Source organism: Lemur catta, chromosome 12 (genome assembly GCF_020740605.2).
Source record: "Lemur catta isolate mLemCat1 chromosome 12, mLemCat1.pri, whole genome shotgun sequence".
NCBI lineage: Eukaryota > Metazoa > Chordata > Mammalia > Primates > Lemuridae > Lemur > Lemur catta.
In genome coordinates this window covers 69,625,848-69,643,862 of record NC_059139.1, presented here as the reverse complement: position 1 = coordinate 69,643,862, position 18,015 = coordinate 69,625,848, and the positions used below count along the sequence as shown (strand labels likewise).

At 36.0% G+C, this 18,015-nt stretch overlaps 1 protein-coding gene across 12 annotated transcripts in view; it reads right to left on the bottom strand.

Moving 5' to 3' along the window:
- PAM (peptidylglycine alpha-amidating monooxygenase) overlaps window positions 1–18,015 on the bottom strand; it is a 155,642-nt gene that overhangs the window by 112,392 nt on the left and 25,235 nt on the right. For all 12 annotated transcript variants that reach the window (XM_045566199.1, XM_045566200.1, XM_045566202.1 and 9 more), the window contains exon 3: window positions 9,351–9,408. In XM_045566199.1, the coding sequence (XP_045422155.1) occupies window positions 9,351–9,408 (58 nt within the window). The remainder of the gene's footprint in view (window positions 1–9,350; window positions 9,409–18,015) is intronic.

Genomic DNA, 18,015 nt, shown 5'->3' with positions numbered 1-18,015 from the left:
TATTACACTGCTGCAAAACAATGTGAGTTTCAGGCATCAGCTGAAAATACAGGTGGAAATATCCAGCAGAGTTGGAATTGTGTCGCTCTTGCTCAAGAAAGAGGTCAGAAAATAACGTATTTGGGAAGCACTCAAAAACTGAACCTGCAGGCTGTGGGAATGGACAGAAGCACCAAAAGTGGAATCACAGAGAAGGCTCACACAGAGCTTTAGGGAAAGTCCTGAGCTGTCAGGGTCTGTTTAGCAGACGACAAAAATGTCTTTTTTATATTAATGCAGTGTGTGTGCTGCTGTGAAACAAAGCAAAAACCTCAGAAAAAGAGTGAGCTATCAGCAATTTCATAAAATGAAATCTTAATAAGCAAAAGATGCAGGTAAGGACAGGGAGGAGATCTGCTGGAAGAAGAATAGGTCACAAAGGCAACAACATATAATCTCTGCAGCTTTTCTTTAGGAAGGAAAGAAAACAGTTTGCCTGGGCCCTTCCTCATGCCAGAGAATCTTCTAATTGTTGTTTGTAAAGGAAAGTTAATTACCCAACCATTTTCTGATTTTTTCTCATTCTGATATACTATTTTAACTATCACTTATTTGCTCCACATTGAACTCTTATGAGATATGTGTTTAGTGGTCATTTCTCAACTGAGAAATCTATGTATTGAAGAGGTAGTAAAGGAAAATTCTCTGGAGTTCCCTCTCATAAAAACTTATTTCTCACGGACTCATACATTCCTCCAGAAACTCAAGATCTAATTTAAATGCCAAGTAAATTAGTGGTACACAGCAAAAAAACAAGCAATTCACCATCTTTTTTCATATCCTAAAGTATAATATCTAAATATTTATAAAATTCTAGCTCAAAGTATAATTCATTGCAAGTTGAAATGAAAAATACCTCCAGCAAAAGGAATGTCATCAAAATGTAAATCTAAAACAAACAGTAGATGCCTTAAAGCAGTGCTTGGACAATTTCACTGAAAGGCCTGCTGCCAGCGGTGGGGAGGGCCTGGCTGGGAAAAGATTATTCTGACAGGTTCATTTCCTGCGTTTGTTCCATTCCTACTTACTATGCCTGGCTTTGAAACATAAGATCCCACCCCCAAGTGAATAAGAATGAGGTCTGCTGGGCATAAGACACATATATGACAATGCAGGAGATTTCAAAACAGAATATGGAAAAATACTTTAAGATCACATCTTAAAAGAAATTTCTTCTTTATTTTTCTCCTGTCATACACCAAAGAAATGAAGGATCCAAGGGGAAGAGAGCTAGAGGATAATAATGAAAACAACTGCATTTAAGTGTACAATTCTGACAGGCAGAATAAACAAAGGCAGCCTTGGGATGGTGAGAAATGGTGCAAAACACATCCTCAAGAGAATGCAAGGGAATATTATATCCAGTAAGATTAAAAGTGCCACCGATTCTTCTAACTCAATAGTAAAGTGACAGCTGCTTAAGTGGAAATGGTACTTCAGTCTCAAGGGGGACTAACTGTTTGGTGCCTAATGTGTAAGATCAGGGACAATTTGATAGGCAAGTAAGTCCTGGGCACTAAATATCTTTGAAGGACTAAGACTCCAGAAATAGTGACTCCCACACACTAATTAAAGGAAATATGATGACACTGAAAATGCAAAGGTGGGAGGATTTCTCAAAGGATAATGCCATCGAAATAAAAGACTTGAAAGTATGTGTGTGAGTGACATATTGAGCAGAGAGATATTTAGGTCTAATTTCTGGAGTTCTAAGCAAAATTTGCCCTAACTGCATAAAGTTGTTTCGGATTTATGATCTCTTTTAGCTAACATCAAACTACAATCAGGGTCATAAAATTCTCTAAGAATGTGGCCTGGGACAGAGTTTCATTTAGCACTTGGCTTTTTCTCTGTATTTCTTTTCCAAGTGGATATTCAGGTCTGGATGTCAAATTTCGATCTTCGTGCCAGACTCAGGACATGGGAAGATTCTGAAGAACGCACATAACTAAGTGGAGGACTCAGAGATTTTAGAGCTATCCATGTACATATAACCAGCCCTAAATTACCATTGGAAATGGCAGGAACATTCTTTTTAGCTAAAGATATTCATTACAGGAATACTACAGACCATGGATAATTAATGTATTGAATAAAAAAGAACTGCCTTGCAAATTCAAGTTTGGATCTCAAGAACTTTGGCATTCTAGAATTGTTGCCTGTATATATCATTAGAGATAATTATTGTTAACCTTCTTTCTTCCTCCCAGTGGAATCATATTATATACCGTAAACAGCTTATTTTGCATGCCGTGGTTATTTTCATGTTATTAAACAATTTTCTTCAATGGTACTTTTCAGCTTGGGCTGTACCTTATAATTACCTATGGAGCTTGGTAAAAATACACATGCCCAGGGTCAATCCTATATCAGCCCCTTCTATTCTGCCATCAATATCACAATCAAATCTCCAGAGGTCATTCCTAGCTAAGTATATCTTTTAAAAGTGTCACAGGTGAATCACAGGTGATTCTGATTATAGTCAGCATATTTAGTGGCTGAATATATTCTATTATGTGAGTATACTCTGAGTTTAGTCAACTAATCTTAGTTAACTTGGAATCGTATTGTTCCTTTAAATGTACAGGGTAAATAGTAAAAACAAAGTTTTTAAAAAAATAAATTTATAAAAAGAGTTTCCAGAGGTAAAATTCAGTTGATATTTCAGAGTTATTCTATTGTAAGAGGCCACCAGAACGTTGTGTTACATCATGCAATTTTAGCTGTATCACCCAAAATCCTTTTAGTGCTGAGGTCTGAAGTGGGCATGTAAATGAAGACTCTAATGATTACATCCCTGTCCGATAAACAGTCTGTATTCTCTTGTGCTTTCAAGCCATATTCAATAATGAGAGAATTGGGAAGGTGCTAGGTTCACAAAACAACAATGTAAAAAGAGATGTCATGATTTAAAAAAAAAAAACTACAGGCCCTAAAATCTTACTACTAGTATTTCTTTATTTCCAAAAACTAAAGATTATACTTCAAAAACCGCTCGAAGTAAGTGAAGAGAGTGATGCTCTAAATTGTGATGTAAGTGTAGGATCTGATCAACTTTAACGTTCATAATCTTGTAGTTTGGCCAAACAGATACAGATAAATGTCAAGTTCACAGCACCGCAGTCCATTTGCCAGGATGTTAAAAACCTGCAACCCTGGCATAGTATGTTGTCTCCCGCAAGCTTCCTCCATTACCATGAAGCAATTCTACACTATAATAAAGATCTTTTGCTTGAACATTTCTAGCCAGAAAGCTTAATAGTGAAATTTTCATTAATTCCTGATAGCATGGACAATGATGTACAGTGTATAAAGAATCCTTAACATGGTTTATGAGGACTTCAAGCTGCTGTTGCCAAATTGACCAAGAAATAAGACACCTGAGTAAGCCTATATATTGATTAACTGTAAAATGAAATAATCCTTACTTCTGAATAAAGATATTTCAACACAAAAAAGAACTAAACTTCTAGATGATATATCTTTTAAAATTGAAGTTTATGGTATATGCCAGAACCAACTAAAGAATCAATAAATAGATTTTATCAGTCAAGCTATGCAAGGTAAAATAGCACAAGTTTCATTAAGCCCTGTTTTTTAATGTAGTCCTATAATGGTCTCCCCCTATTAATGTCCTACAGAATTAAATACATATTCTGCATTTAAGGCCATGCATAATATTGCGCCAGGCTCCTAGCTCACCACATTTCCAACATGGCAACCCTTATATCCACTTTTTACTCTCATGAAGCAGCTAGCCTCACTTAATAATCACAACCACTAACAGTTACTGAGGGCTCACCCTGTGCCAGGCACTCATTTACTCCTTACAAAGACCCTGTGAGTGTAGTCCTTTGTCCTCCCAAATAGATGATCCTTAAGGAGAGAGAGTTGGAGTAGCTTGTCACGCCGTTAGAAAGTCATGCAGCTTGGAAGCGGTGAGGATAGGATTTGAACACAGAGTGGTCTGGCTCAGAGCTCACTCTTCCAAGCACTATATGATGCTGTCTCTCATTTAAGTTCCTTCCTAATCATACTGTTGGGCACTGGAATATTCTCTTCCCCTATACATATCCAAATAGGCCATATTCCCAGGTCCAGATCAAATCTTACCAACCTCTTTCACAAAATCTTCTCTGACTAGACCAACTCATAGTGATCTTTTGAGAGCTGACCACCAAGGTAGTTCCTACAGAAATAGCCAAAATGGCTATTTCATAATAACTGTCAAAATCCCATGAAGCCCTCCACAACTGAAGGACATCTATACATCAGATTTGATTCAAACCGGGGATGCCTGAATTGGCCATTTTACTGGGGGTAGGTGAGGTGTCATTTTGATGTCTCTGCATTAAAATAGCTATGTTAACATGTTGGTTACTTTTTGGTGATCACTGGATGTACCTAATTGAAGACATTCCTAACTCTCAGCTTTATAAAGTATAATAAAATGGTTCCTACTCCCCTCTCACCCTTTTTTATTGTCTAATGAAAGCCTAGAACTTGTTGGAGGTTGTTATGTTGGAAACACGGGTGTCTGGGTGACCAAAGCAGAGAGGACACTCAATAAATACTCTGAGATTCTGAAAGAGGGTATATAGCAGCAACGACTCCTTCAAGGTTATGACCAAGCAAACTGGGTTTTATCTACTCATCAGAGTATCTTATTTGTGCTATTGATAATAACTCTTTCCATATAGCTTTCACTAAGAAACTAGAAGAGCTTCTTAGGGTGTCTGCTGGAAGGTACTCAATAGTCATCTGGGAGACAGAGACTATTCTTTATTCATGTTGGAAAAAATTCTAATTGAAAAGAGAAAGGAAAGGATGCTCAGTCAACTAATTGGAAGCAGAAAGGTGACAGCATGATTGCGTGGGGATGGGGATTCATACACGTACACACACACACACACACACGTATTCTTCTATTTATTTACAGCTGTCAAAGCCATAAAATGTGGATATATGAGCAATGCACCCTCCATGACTTTAGTCTTTATAGTCACACTATCTAGTGACCCATAAGCATGATCAAAATTAGATTGTTCATGCAGTTCTCAGAGTATCCCAACATCACCTGATCATGTGCTTTGTTTAAGAAAGGTCACATTTGGAAATCTTCAAGTCTGTAATAACTATGCAATTCTGCAAGCAGAAATTGTTTCACATTCAAGAGAGAAGCCCAGAAAATGAAAAACAATGAATCATTAGATTAATTTAATCTATTTCTAAATTCAGTGGCTTCTATCTCATTTGTATGGTGCAATTTGATAGATGGGGACCTGCCATCATTCACTAAGGAAAAGACACATTTATTTACAGGTCATCCATGTGAGGGAAAGCAAGTGGATGAAGATGACAGTCAAATTTCTTGGCTGAGTGGGCTGCTGTCAAAGCCAATTCCTCTGAGTGTCTGTAAAACACCTTTTAGACAGCACCTCAGGTCAGTGGTCAAATGCAGATTTTATCACACCGTCACCCATTCCAATTCTGTGATTTCTTATTAAAACAATAAACAAAAGCAACGCTCTAGGGAAAGCTATGCTTTTGTTTAGAATATAAAAATAGTTCTCATCGCCATTATAGTATTCCCCAAATACCTACTTTAATTTGCATTTAATAATTCAATACAAATATATAAACACATCATCCAGGTAGTATGTCCATATGTAAATGTAATAGGCATATACACATATGAATTCCATGACAACTGTGATGGTATCTTTTCAAAATTAAAAAGTACCTTTAAAATGTGTTAATATAACCAGTCACATAAACATAAAGCCAAAATTATAAGTCATTCAAATCCAATTTTGACTTTTAACACTATCAAGAAAGTTTGTCTTAGTCCTAATAAGCAATGTGAATTGTACTCTGTAATTTTCTTCAGAAATTTGAAAAGTGCAAGGAAAAAGGACTTTTTATATGTTTTAACACTCTTATTCTTGTCTTCTAGAATTCTGCTAGGCTGTGACTTCCCTGAACTTGTATCATACTTCACATCCCCACTGCCTAGCCTAATAACTGGCACATAGCAGAATTTTAAAAGATTGCTGAATTAATGAACAAGTAGATTTTCTTTTCTTTTTTTTTTAAAAAAACCAATTATTTCTTACATTAAAACAAAAAACATAATTTAAGGCAAAAGGTAAAATTTCTACTAGTTGAAATGCTGAGTTAGAAAATGGCCAAAAAAACCAAATGGTTCTTGACTGTTCATTCATGTATTCAGCAAGCACTTATTGAGTCCCTACCATATCCTGTGGCATATATCCTACTGGGATTCAAAAATTTTAAAAGATACAGATAATAAAAAAGAAGGTATAAAATAGTTAAGTGTCTTAAGAATGAACAAACAGAATGGCTATAAAAAAGTAAAAATTATTTTTTTAAAAATGAATGAACAAAATATTATGAGTCTTTATAATTCCTTATTTTCAAACATATCTAATCTTATAATAAGGCATCCTGAGATCTAGAATTTGGGACAATCCACAAAAAGACTAAAGTCTCATTCTTTATGTTATCAGAGTATCTTAGAATGGAAAATCCTTGATTACCCAACAAGCAAAATTTTCACTTCAGGAGTGTGGAGAAGCAATGTGATCACCTTCCCAACATATGAGCTCTATATCCAAGCCCCTTTACTTCTGCAAATCTTTAAATCTTCATGTGCATTGGGATTTATTTTGTAAGACGGTTTGAGGTTTATATTATTTTTTGGTAAAATTGGCCAGAGTGTTCCCAGGAGGGAGTGAAGGTAAGGGAATGAAAGAATAATTGCATTTGATGTGAGGAAGCCAGAGATCTGCTATTGCTATATTTCAGTTCCATCTACTCACTTGATAACTTCTTTCATTTCTTCCTTTGTTTCACTATCCCCACACTCAAATCTGTTATAATTTAAATGGCATACAAGTAGGTTAATGCATAACTAGCAAAAAGCTTGGGCAGATATCTTAAATTCTCTGACCCTCTGTTTCCTCTTCTGAAAAATAGCTTAAATATGCTTAGCTTTCAGTATCCTAAAGTCAGGCCCTCAGCAAACACTGTCAGGTAGGATGATGGTAATGGTCTAATGATTTATTTTAAAAAAAAAAAAGAATTCCATACAAACTATTGTACTAGCACCTAATGAAATCAGAGATATAGATGTTCCTATCTCTGTTTCACTACCTATAAAATGAGACTATCTATCTATAGGTTACCCTAAGAATTAATGAGACAATACATGCAAATTTTCCTTTATTTATCACCTTATATGAATGATTATTTGGTATTTCTCTTTGGTTTTCCATTTCTAGTTCTCATTTGCCTAGGTCTAAACATCTGTGGTTGCTGGATTAGGTAAACAATGACAACCACAAATCACCTGGGCATAGAAAGCTAAAGGACTCACACTGAAGATGAAACAACCCATTTTGAACAAGTAACAAAATCTTTAGTATACATGCAATCGTCCAAACAATAAAGAAAGGAAGAAATACTGAAAACAGTTATTAATCTTAGAAGACCTCTTAAGGACCTTAGAACTTGGAGTAGTTTAATGTTAGAAGAGAGTCACCTAAGAAAATGCAGAAACTGGTTCTAATATAGACCTTTATGTGTTTCCTATGAATGTTTTACTTGACTGAATACATTCACTTGGACTTTTCAATTTTAAATTATGTGAAAGTAAACATTTATATTAGGTGAGCCATAACACATTCCAGGATATATATTTATAGTCCTTGGAGTCACCAACTCTAAAAGCATATGCTACCACCAACCCCCAGAAACAAACCAGTAACCTGTCAACGTGAGATCCGTAACATTGCTGTGACGCATGACTACCATATTTACACAGGTGTGCAGGGTGGTCTTCTCTTCAAAATAAATGTGAAACAGGAGAAATCAAGACTACTCCTCAACTTGGACAAACAAAATATAAATGAGTAAAGAAAAAAAATCATGTAAAATTCCTTTTGCAAGTAAATATTATTTTCTCCTAGGTGGCCAAAAATGTGGAAATGAAACTAAAGAAAGCTTTACTATTAATACTTTAATTATGAATTTATACTCTAGATCATATTTGGTGTTACTCAAAACACAACAATTAGAAACTTAAATTATTTTTGTCTTTAGAGTTACTCAGTTCAGGATCTGAGAGCACTGTCCTTCCTAACTTTTTTCTTGTTAATGTCCAAATATTATAAAAAACAACAGTCAGGCAATGCTCCACTTCTCATGGTCTGATTGTCATTCTTAGGAATTAACTATGGAGCAAAGTTTGTTGAGACTATTGTTATAGATTGTATTTTCTGTTGTGATTGCCACCAGAATGTGTGGGGAAAAAATACATGCACAGTGCTCTGGCTTTGCAAGTCTATAATGTACATTCCTGTGGGAAACACCTCATGAAAATTCATCCTCAGACTGCCCCAAGACTACTGTACACATTTCACAATTCACATAATGGCCGTTTCAGACAGCCCACTTGAAGATTAGTTTCAAGGGACCAAAGTACAACTCTCATTACCATGACTTTCTCTCCAAAATCAACATCTCAAACCAGAAAAGTGACACGGAAAAAAAGCAAATCCATGAATAATTTGCCAATCACATCTCTTCCCTAAACAGTTAAAAGTCTGTCATAAGGGATGTTTAAATTAAAACAACCCAGATGGAAACAGATGGTGCTTTGTCACTTTTCCTATCTGATTCAAAGTCTCAGTTGGGGAAGGTCCTGTCATTTAAGACTTCTCTTATTCTAAAATATAAACAACAGAATGAATGTTCTTTCTTCCCTCTTTCCCTCCCTGCCTCCTGACCTCCCTTCTACTCTGTCTTTCCTCCCTCCCTCCCTCCTATTCCCGTTCTCCCTCCCTTCCTTCCTCCCTTCCTATCCATCTATCTACCTGTCTGACAGGTAAAATCTTACATTCACCAATGTTGATTTTAAGTGCAGTCAATTTATAGCATGAACCAGCAGGTAAATAAACAGTCTGTTGAGCAGAGCGGAATTAAGCATCCTGCCACAGACAGAAAGCCAATACTATACAAATGGGACCACACGGGATTGGCAGCCATCGACATCTGCATGCAACTCCTTAACTACTATTACTCATGAATCTCTCCAGATACAGTCTGTAATCTTGTCTCTCAGTGGCTCCTCTAGTTTGTTTCTGCATTAGGCATGATAAATGCATTTTAGAAACTGACAGTAAAAGATTAATATGCTCATAACCATCAAAGAGAACCTTTTACTGATTTCGAATAGCTGCCTCCTCCCCCTGCCCCAAACACACACCCACCATCCAAGTAATACTTACTCACGAAGGCTTCCTCATCCACTGGCAAACGCACTGACATGCAGAAGTAGGTATCAGACTATTAAAGAAAGAAAGATACAAAATCTGAATTAAACTGCTGCTAGTAAGGAAGAAACTGTAACTATTACAACCATGGCCTCTATGACTGAAAAAGAAGTGCTGGTTCAGTGAGGTGAGGTTAACTGCTGAGTGCAGGGTGGCAGGTTAGTGGAAGGGCTAAGTCTAGAACTTTGGTACTCTAAAAGTTTTCCTAAGACTCTTTCCTAAACAACTTTAGATCCTATTTAGAAGACCAACTGTGAGTGATATTTCTAAAATTGTCATAAGGCAACATTTTAGATGCTTACACAAAAAGAGTGGAACAATTTAATGCATTTGATTCTAAAATAGTAACAGTTAGTTTTGACCATCTTTGCTGCTTGCAAAATTAAATATTTAATTTCCTGAATCAATCTGCAAATGCCCCAAATATTAATTAGAGAAGTATAATGAATAAGAGTTGGTCTTAAAATGTAACATTGTACTTGGTTGTTCTTTCTTTAACATTTTTATGCAGTACGAAGAAGTCAACATTAACTCAAATGACTCTTTCTTTCCCAGTTATTGGTCTCCTATCTAAATGGTCATTTTTCCACTATCAAATATATTAATATCAAGACTTTTTAGTGATAAAAATTGCAATTTAGGGAGAATGGGCTTCTGTTGATCTGTGCATTCCAGTTCCTTAATGGAAATCCATATGCAGTAAAGTATGTGCTGTGGTTGATAATATACCCAATACAAATATAGGTTGCACTCATTTAATAACTCATACTTCCTGGATTATTACTGCACAGTCCTGGAATCAACCAACATGATTACCTCCCAACATGGATAGAGATCATGGATAATAAGAATAATTACAAGCATTTATTGAGAGTTTACTATGTGCCAGTACTGTTCTAAGCACTCTACATGTGTTAATTCCTTTAATCCTCAAACCACATTCCTATTATGTAGGCACTATTATTATTCCAATTTTACAGACAAGGAAACTGAGGCAAGTCAAGGTTATGTAACTTTGCAAAGATGCCCTAGCTAACGGCAAAAACTCTCTCCTTGACCAAACTCTAGGTAAGCTCTTCTTAGCCCTGTTCTTGATTAGGCCTCAATCTTGGCCTACAAAAACTTCAGACTCTCAGCTCAAATGATTTCGTTTACAACACCCACCACCCTCAGGCCCCAACACACACATTAAGAGACGTGAACAAATACTAGCATAGTTTCTCACAGCACAAGGCTGCATCCCTTGGAAGACTCCGTCATCCCTTAAGAGGACTGTTTAATATAAACTTCCTTGGTGCTAGGGAAATTTATTGTTTGTTCCAGACAAAAGCTCGTAATAGGTATGGGCCCCTGAACCTCCTCTTAGAACAGTTACTTTAGAAAGCTTGCAACTATAAATTTTTTCTCTGACCCTTTGAAATGTAAACCTTCTACCAGCCCAAAGTGGCTTCTCACATTGAAGGAGATAGCTATGTTCAGCTCCCAGCCCAGTGGGCACCTTGCTTTATTTAACCTATCACACTGTCTCCCGTCCATAAAGATACAAGAAGTTTGTTTCTCCTCCTAATAAGTGGCAATTAACAAACCCAGATGTCTCAGGCACGTGGACGAATCCCCTTCACACCCCTTAGTGCTCACGCCAGCCTTTAAAAGGTCTCCTCCCTTTTGTTTTGGCAGTTCAGTTCACACTGGACCCTCTTCCCTACTGCAAAAGTTACTACTGAATAAAATCTGTTCTTATTGTTTTAACTAGTGTCCAGCTTGTTTATCTTAGACACCAACAAGTGCAGAAGCAGGAATCTGAACACAGCAGTCTATGCATTATACTAATGCATTACAGGTCATTTGAAGCAATGTGACAAATAATGGCTTAAAAGCAAATATAAAAAGAAAAATTTAAAGAAGCTAAGCATCTATTTATAACAAGAAAGGATCAAAAGGTTGTGATGAAATGCAAATGAACCAGAAGTTCTTTTTAATTTGCACTCAGTTTTTGGTCTTACTTTGATTTTACTGTAAGCCAGCTCAAGTTGTTTTCCGAATAGGCAAGTTATATGCATAAATAGATACATCAAATTCAGCAAGTTGGTTCTCTTGATTAAAAAAAAAAACTAAGCACCATGATGGCTATATATAATACACAGAATAAAGAAAACTGCTATTTATACTCAGAATTGATCAGATCCATACTGTAATTCTTGTTCTTACTATCAGCTGCCCAATTTAAAATGATAGAATAACTTGGCAATGTCTTTCTTTTATCAATTTGTATTGCTTGGCTAGTAACTTCTCTGCTATTGAGAATGTGTTCAGATTTCAACTATTTCTTTCCTGAGCTCATAAAGCCAGAAAGGAAAGAAAAGAAAGAAAGAAAAGAAAGAAAGAAGAGAAAAGAAACGAAATGAGCAAGCCAGCCAGCCTCTGTAGAATACCTGTATCCTACACAATTATCTTGGGAGAACAAAGTCTATATTAGATATGACCACAATGGTCTACCATGCACCCTCATACTCTGATTTAGGATTTTACTTATGTCCTATTTTTCAAGATAAAGAATAATTCTGTTAGAAGAAGGTAAAACTTTTTTTTTCTAAAAATGAGCACACTTAAAAATACACTATATATCAAATCAATAACTAGCCTTTAGCTGAAAGCTCTGAAGACCACGGTTCAATAGACTAGAGAAATCATAAAAGGTAAATTATTCTTTTCTCTACAACTGTAAAAGGCATTGGTGATTTTGTGCTGGGGCACTTTGGTACTATGGCTTAGTTTCCAGAATTAAGTTGAGAGCTCAAGATCTATGTAAGGAAAATAAGCCCCCAGGGGTTAACTAGAGAAGCCAGACCTTAAAGATGACTCAGGAGCAAGTTTTGTCCTCCTCAGGCTGGCTGAGAATGTGTAAGGACTTTTCTAAAATGAACTACACTGTGAGTAGGTATAACGGGCATTGCACCTTTTTTTACAGAAATGGAAACAGATTCACAGAAAGCTCATTCATCTACCTAAGGCCACTAAGGTAGTTAGCATTAGAGTTAGGATTAAAAGCCTTCAATTTACACCTTCAAGACCATCAGAGATATAGTTTGGTATCTTTCTTGCCACTTTCTTGACATCAAGTTTTAATCTAGTTAAACTGTGATTCTAGCTAGACCTTTAAATCTTCATGCCTCTATTTCGCTAATTATGAAACTAAATTCTATATTTTAAATAAAATTTAAAGCTTTTCATAAGTAAATGAATAACTTTTTTTTTTACAAGATATGTAATTTGCTGAAGAATGGGGTTGGACAATGGCCTTGGCCAAACTATTATAAGCTCACTACAGCACAGGGAAAGAAAGATTATTTAGGTGATTACAAAATATTATTTGATCAATACAGGTTAATTTTCATAGCAGGTCACCAAAAATGGATGGTTACTTTAAATTTAATACTCATGCTGCAAGCATTAATCAGTTTAAGAATTTAAGACAATAATGATGTGTAATCACATAGTTAACTACGGCAAAGCCTGCGATTGAGTAAACTTTTTCAATAAAGCATAGTAAAGCATACTTAAATGGTATACTTCTCAAAGTAATAAAATCATTACATCCCTGATATGAGCAAGTAATCAGTTGTGTTTTTCTCTTTTGCATGATGAACACCAAAAACACTATTTAACATAATCTCTATCATTCTATAATATTAAAAAATCAAATGGTTTAAATATATGATCAGTACTTAGCATATGATAACCTTGTAAAAGGGAGAACATTTATGGAGGCTTCTACTTCATTCTAGAAGTTTCCATCAAAGTTATTTCCCATGATAACACTATCAGGTTGGTACTACAGACATCATTTAGAGATGGAAAACTGAAGCTGAAGAAAGTAAGTACCTTGTTTGCACTTTAAAAAAAAATGGAATTTGTATCCAGTTCCCTAAAGCAGTTCTCTTTCCACTAGGGAGAGATAGCTATTAAAAAGTTATTTTTCACACCTCACTAATATTTGAAAAGAAAAATGCCAGTTCTTAGACACAATTTTAAGTTGTTTACTTGATTAATGGGAGAAATAAAGGAATCAAAGACACATAAAATTTAACAAAAAGTTTTAGTCCCAGTACCCTAAATTTTCAATAGCACCTGAGATCATTTCATGGAAGCTTCCTGACAAGCTGCAATGAACTAGACTAGAGTAGAGCCACAGCTATTCAATTCTGTCACCATTTTGTTTCGGCAAAGTTATTTGAAAACATATACATAACTCAGATCAATGCTTTTCTCTAACACATCCGGAAGACAGAAAAACAGCACCTTATTGCCCATTGTAATAGTCTTTTCATTCAAACACACTGTTCTAGGAAGGATGCTTCCATAATTCAACCCAAACTACCAATACAACCTTTCAAAAATTTCTATATATCATAATCATGAATCCTCTTTTTCTCTCTGTGGGAAGAACATTGTATCTGAGCTTGGTGCTCAGAGACATCTGTAAAATACTGCGGATTCAAACTTACAAGGCTCAGATACACAAAAAAGGGAAAAATAATATGAATCTACATAGCCATGTCGGCCAGTGCTAACTGTTTTTACACATCAAATCTGAATCAAGAGGGATATGTTACTGCTGATGCCTCTTTACTGCTGCTATTGGGAACTATCCAAGAAAAGCACATTTTTCTGATAAAAGAAGATAGTGCTAGAAATGAAAAAAAAAAGCCCTTATTACTAAAGAACTTCTATAATATTCTATTACTACACATTTTTAACCACAAGTTCTCATGTAGGATACAGTGTTCAATAACACCTTACTTAAACTATTTAAGAAAAAAGCATTCTTTATTTTGAGACACAGAGGTAGTGGTTTCCATGGAAAAGGATGTTCATAAAATCAACTGCTTATTTAAATTAATATAGGATTAAAAAAACCCTCTGTATATTATTGCACATGAAAACTTGTTCATATAAAACGAATAATTTTTGTTTGGGGAAACCAAAGGTACCATTCAGATTCTAGTACTGAGTACTGTGATTTAATCCTGATTGGATAATATTCTTTTATTGTGCAGAATCCTCTTAGGCTACCTTTCTTAAAAACACTATTCAATGTGGTGACACAAATAGGTGTACAAATAGACAACATGACCCGGTTTTACCTGGATATGGCCCTTTTGCTTATTTCTGTGGCTATTTGCAATTTGCAAATAGGCCATAAGCCACATGAAGATTATATTGTATATAGTATGGTCTCTGGTAACTTTTCTCAGTCATCCCTTGTTAAATAATCAGAACGATGAAAGAAAAAAAAGATAACTATGGAAGGTAATGGATAGATTAAAATAATTTCACTATGTATATGCATATCAAAACAGCATGTTGTATACCTTAAATATATACAATAATAACAAAAACATAGAATCAGTGGAACCATCTCAGAGTGGCAATTGTGACTTTGTGCTTTAGAATCATTGCTCAGAAAGTAGGTAGTAACTTTTATACTAACTCTAGATTGTGTACATTTTATTTATTTATTTATTTATTTATTTATATATTTATTTTGAGACAGAGTCTCGCTGTGTTGCCCGGGCTAGGGTGAGTGCCGTGGCGTCAGCCTAGCTCACAGCAACCTCAAACTCCTGGGCTTAAGCGATCCTACTGCCTCAGCCTCCCCAGTAGCTGGGACTACCGGCATGCGCCACCATGCCCAGCTAATTTTTTCTATATATATTTTAGTTGGCCAGATAATTTCTTTCTATTTTTTTTAGTAGAGACGGGGTCTTGCTCTTGCTCAGGCTGGTCTTGAACTCCTGACCTTGAGCGATCCGCCCGCCTCGGCCTCCCAGAGTGCTAGGATTACAGGCGTGAGCCACCGCGCCCGGCCTGATTGTGTACATTTTAAATCCAATCCAGACAAACTGTTAAAGAACCATAAAGCCCTACATTTTCACATATTATTCATTTTGGGTTGGAACAACTTGAGTTCTGCAAAGAACTAATGGAAACTCTCAGGATTGTTGGTAGTTCTGCCAGTCCAACAATGGGAAAGTACAGAAAGTGATCAGGCCTTTAGCAAGAATTCTGATTATGAGAGGAAGAAAGCAAATGTAAAATAATTTTTTGAAGTTTTCTTTTAATTGATCCAAACAGGTAATAGGATCAAACTCCCAAAGTGACTTTAACACATGCATCATAAATTTACACAGACTCAGTGGTGTTTTTCCTGTCTACTTCATCCTAGTATTAAAGGAGGCTAGAGCAAAGGAAAATTATACCAAAGCATAAAAGATTTTCTGGAGCAAAAAACTCAGGTTTAAAAAATTTACCTCTCTGAAACCAGAATTGAAGACACTTAAATTTAAGACAAATAAAATTTCTTAAACTGCCACTTTTGTATGTAGACTATTCTCATTTTCCTTTCCCTGCTATTGTTTCCTTACCATATAAATTTTTCAAAAATATTCTCTATTTATATGTCTTAGGCTGTGGAAAAAACAGTCGTAGTGAAGATTTTATGTTAAAAAAATTCCCAAATGATTTTCCAAAATGCTTCAATTTTGTCCTTACCATTGAGCTAACTCTAACTCCCACCAACTTTCTGGACATTTATCCCACTCTAGAATGTAATCTTTTTGTAACAGTTTCCGTCTAGCATCCGCAGAATTTAGGATAGTATCTGGCACATACTGGGAGCTCTATCAATACTTGTTGAATTTTACACATACCTCCTTTGGTGGAAATAAACTCACAGTTTAAGAAAGACTGAACCAGAACCTGTGTTATAGATGCTGCCTAACTAGGGTTTTATACAGTATCCCTTTTTCATATGAATGTTATCTTTCAGTCGACTCATCCCAGAATCCCATTTGGATTTGTAATCTATAATCACACTGTGGTGGGTAATGACAAAATTCTCAACACCAAGTAGCTCAAATGCAGGTGACTTTCCTGGTGAGGGCTTTCTTTGGGAATTACAAATCTATATGAGCAAATAAAGAAGGAAAAATATTTTGGGGAGGGAAGAGCTGTCTTAGAGCTTTCACACACTTTCACTTACGAATAAACAAAAAGGAACACAAAAATAATGGTCTATAATTAATCACAGAGGACACAACAGAGTGGGATCCTCTTTGGCCTCCTGGTTATTGGAGCTGGCGGTTTTGCAAGGGAAGCCGTGCTGTTCTGAACAGGGGTTGCTGATGATCTGTAGTATTCACCTTCCCCAACCTTAAGCTACTGGTTTATGCTTTTCATCAAGTTTCGCTGAATATAGAAGCAGTCAATTTTCTGAAACTTGTGCCAATATTAACACTCGTATTCACACCCATATTCCTCTCTTTTAGTACAAATGATTGGAAACTGACTCTATTTATCAAATCTGCTTGAAGATGCTTGAGAACAGAAAACGTTCCACAATCACTACCCCAAACACCACATTTCTCTGCTAAGTGGCTTCTATTCGATACTGAGACAATACAGAACCACAGACGAGAAGTGCTGGATTTGACCAGGCCTGTCAACTACTTTACTAATTGAGCTGCATTCCATTTTCTTCAAGTTTAAAATGAACCATCAGAAAACAAGGTGGTCTTACCCATTTCTGTTCTTTCTGGGCCTGTTCTAATATATCTTGCCATAGTCATCTCATTAATATTTGCCTACATTTAAATCTCTTTTAATGCCTGGGTGGAAATCCATCTTTCTACACATCCATTCATTCATTTAACAAACATATACACTGAGCAACTCCCAGGAACCAGACACTGTGCTACATTCATAAAATTGTGAGCAAAAGTACAGGTGGTCTCTACCTTCATAGAGCTTATAGTCTACTAGTTTAGCAGAGAAACAGTCACACAAATAAATGTTAAATTTTTACTATTATAATTGCTACATGGGAGAAGTACAGGTTGCTACAACAGCCAGTAATTCAGGGGAAATGATTCAGGTGAAGGAGCTTGGCAATGTTTTAGCATAGGAAATAGTATTTTCAAAGGCCCTGTAATTGGAGAGACCTTGGTGTGACCGAGAAAACAAAAGCCAATACACATAGACAGAGGAGCGTGTTTCAAGTTGAACTGGAAATGCAGACGTGGCACACAATACAAGGTCTTGTAGCCCATGTAAAGAACTTTGGTTATTTTGTTTTGTTTTTCTTGACTGCAATGGAAACCCATTGAAATTTTTTGTAGGGAATTGACATGGAGGACAGAATTAATTAAATATGGCTAGAGAAAATGCCAAGTAGATATTCAGAAAAATGATCATAGTAGCTTAAAACTAGGTGATGGCAGTAGAGGAGGGAAGAGGACATACTCTGGAGACATTTAAAAGGTGAAACAGACATGAATTGGGAGTGGATTTGAGTGGAAGGTTAGGAGGCAGTGTCAAGAATGGTTCCTAGATTTCTGGCTTGCATGACTGAATGTATTAGTGTTATTCATGGAGACATAAAACACAAGATGACTAGGTTTGAAGATGATGAATTTGGCATTGGATATACTGAATTTGATGCACTTTTGAAAAATCCACATGTAAATATCAAAGGGACAGTTGGGTCAAAGGTCTGGAGTTCAGAGGTAAGGTTTGCCCTAAAGATGTTAAATTTATGCAACATTAAAATTGGGCAGTGATG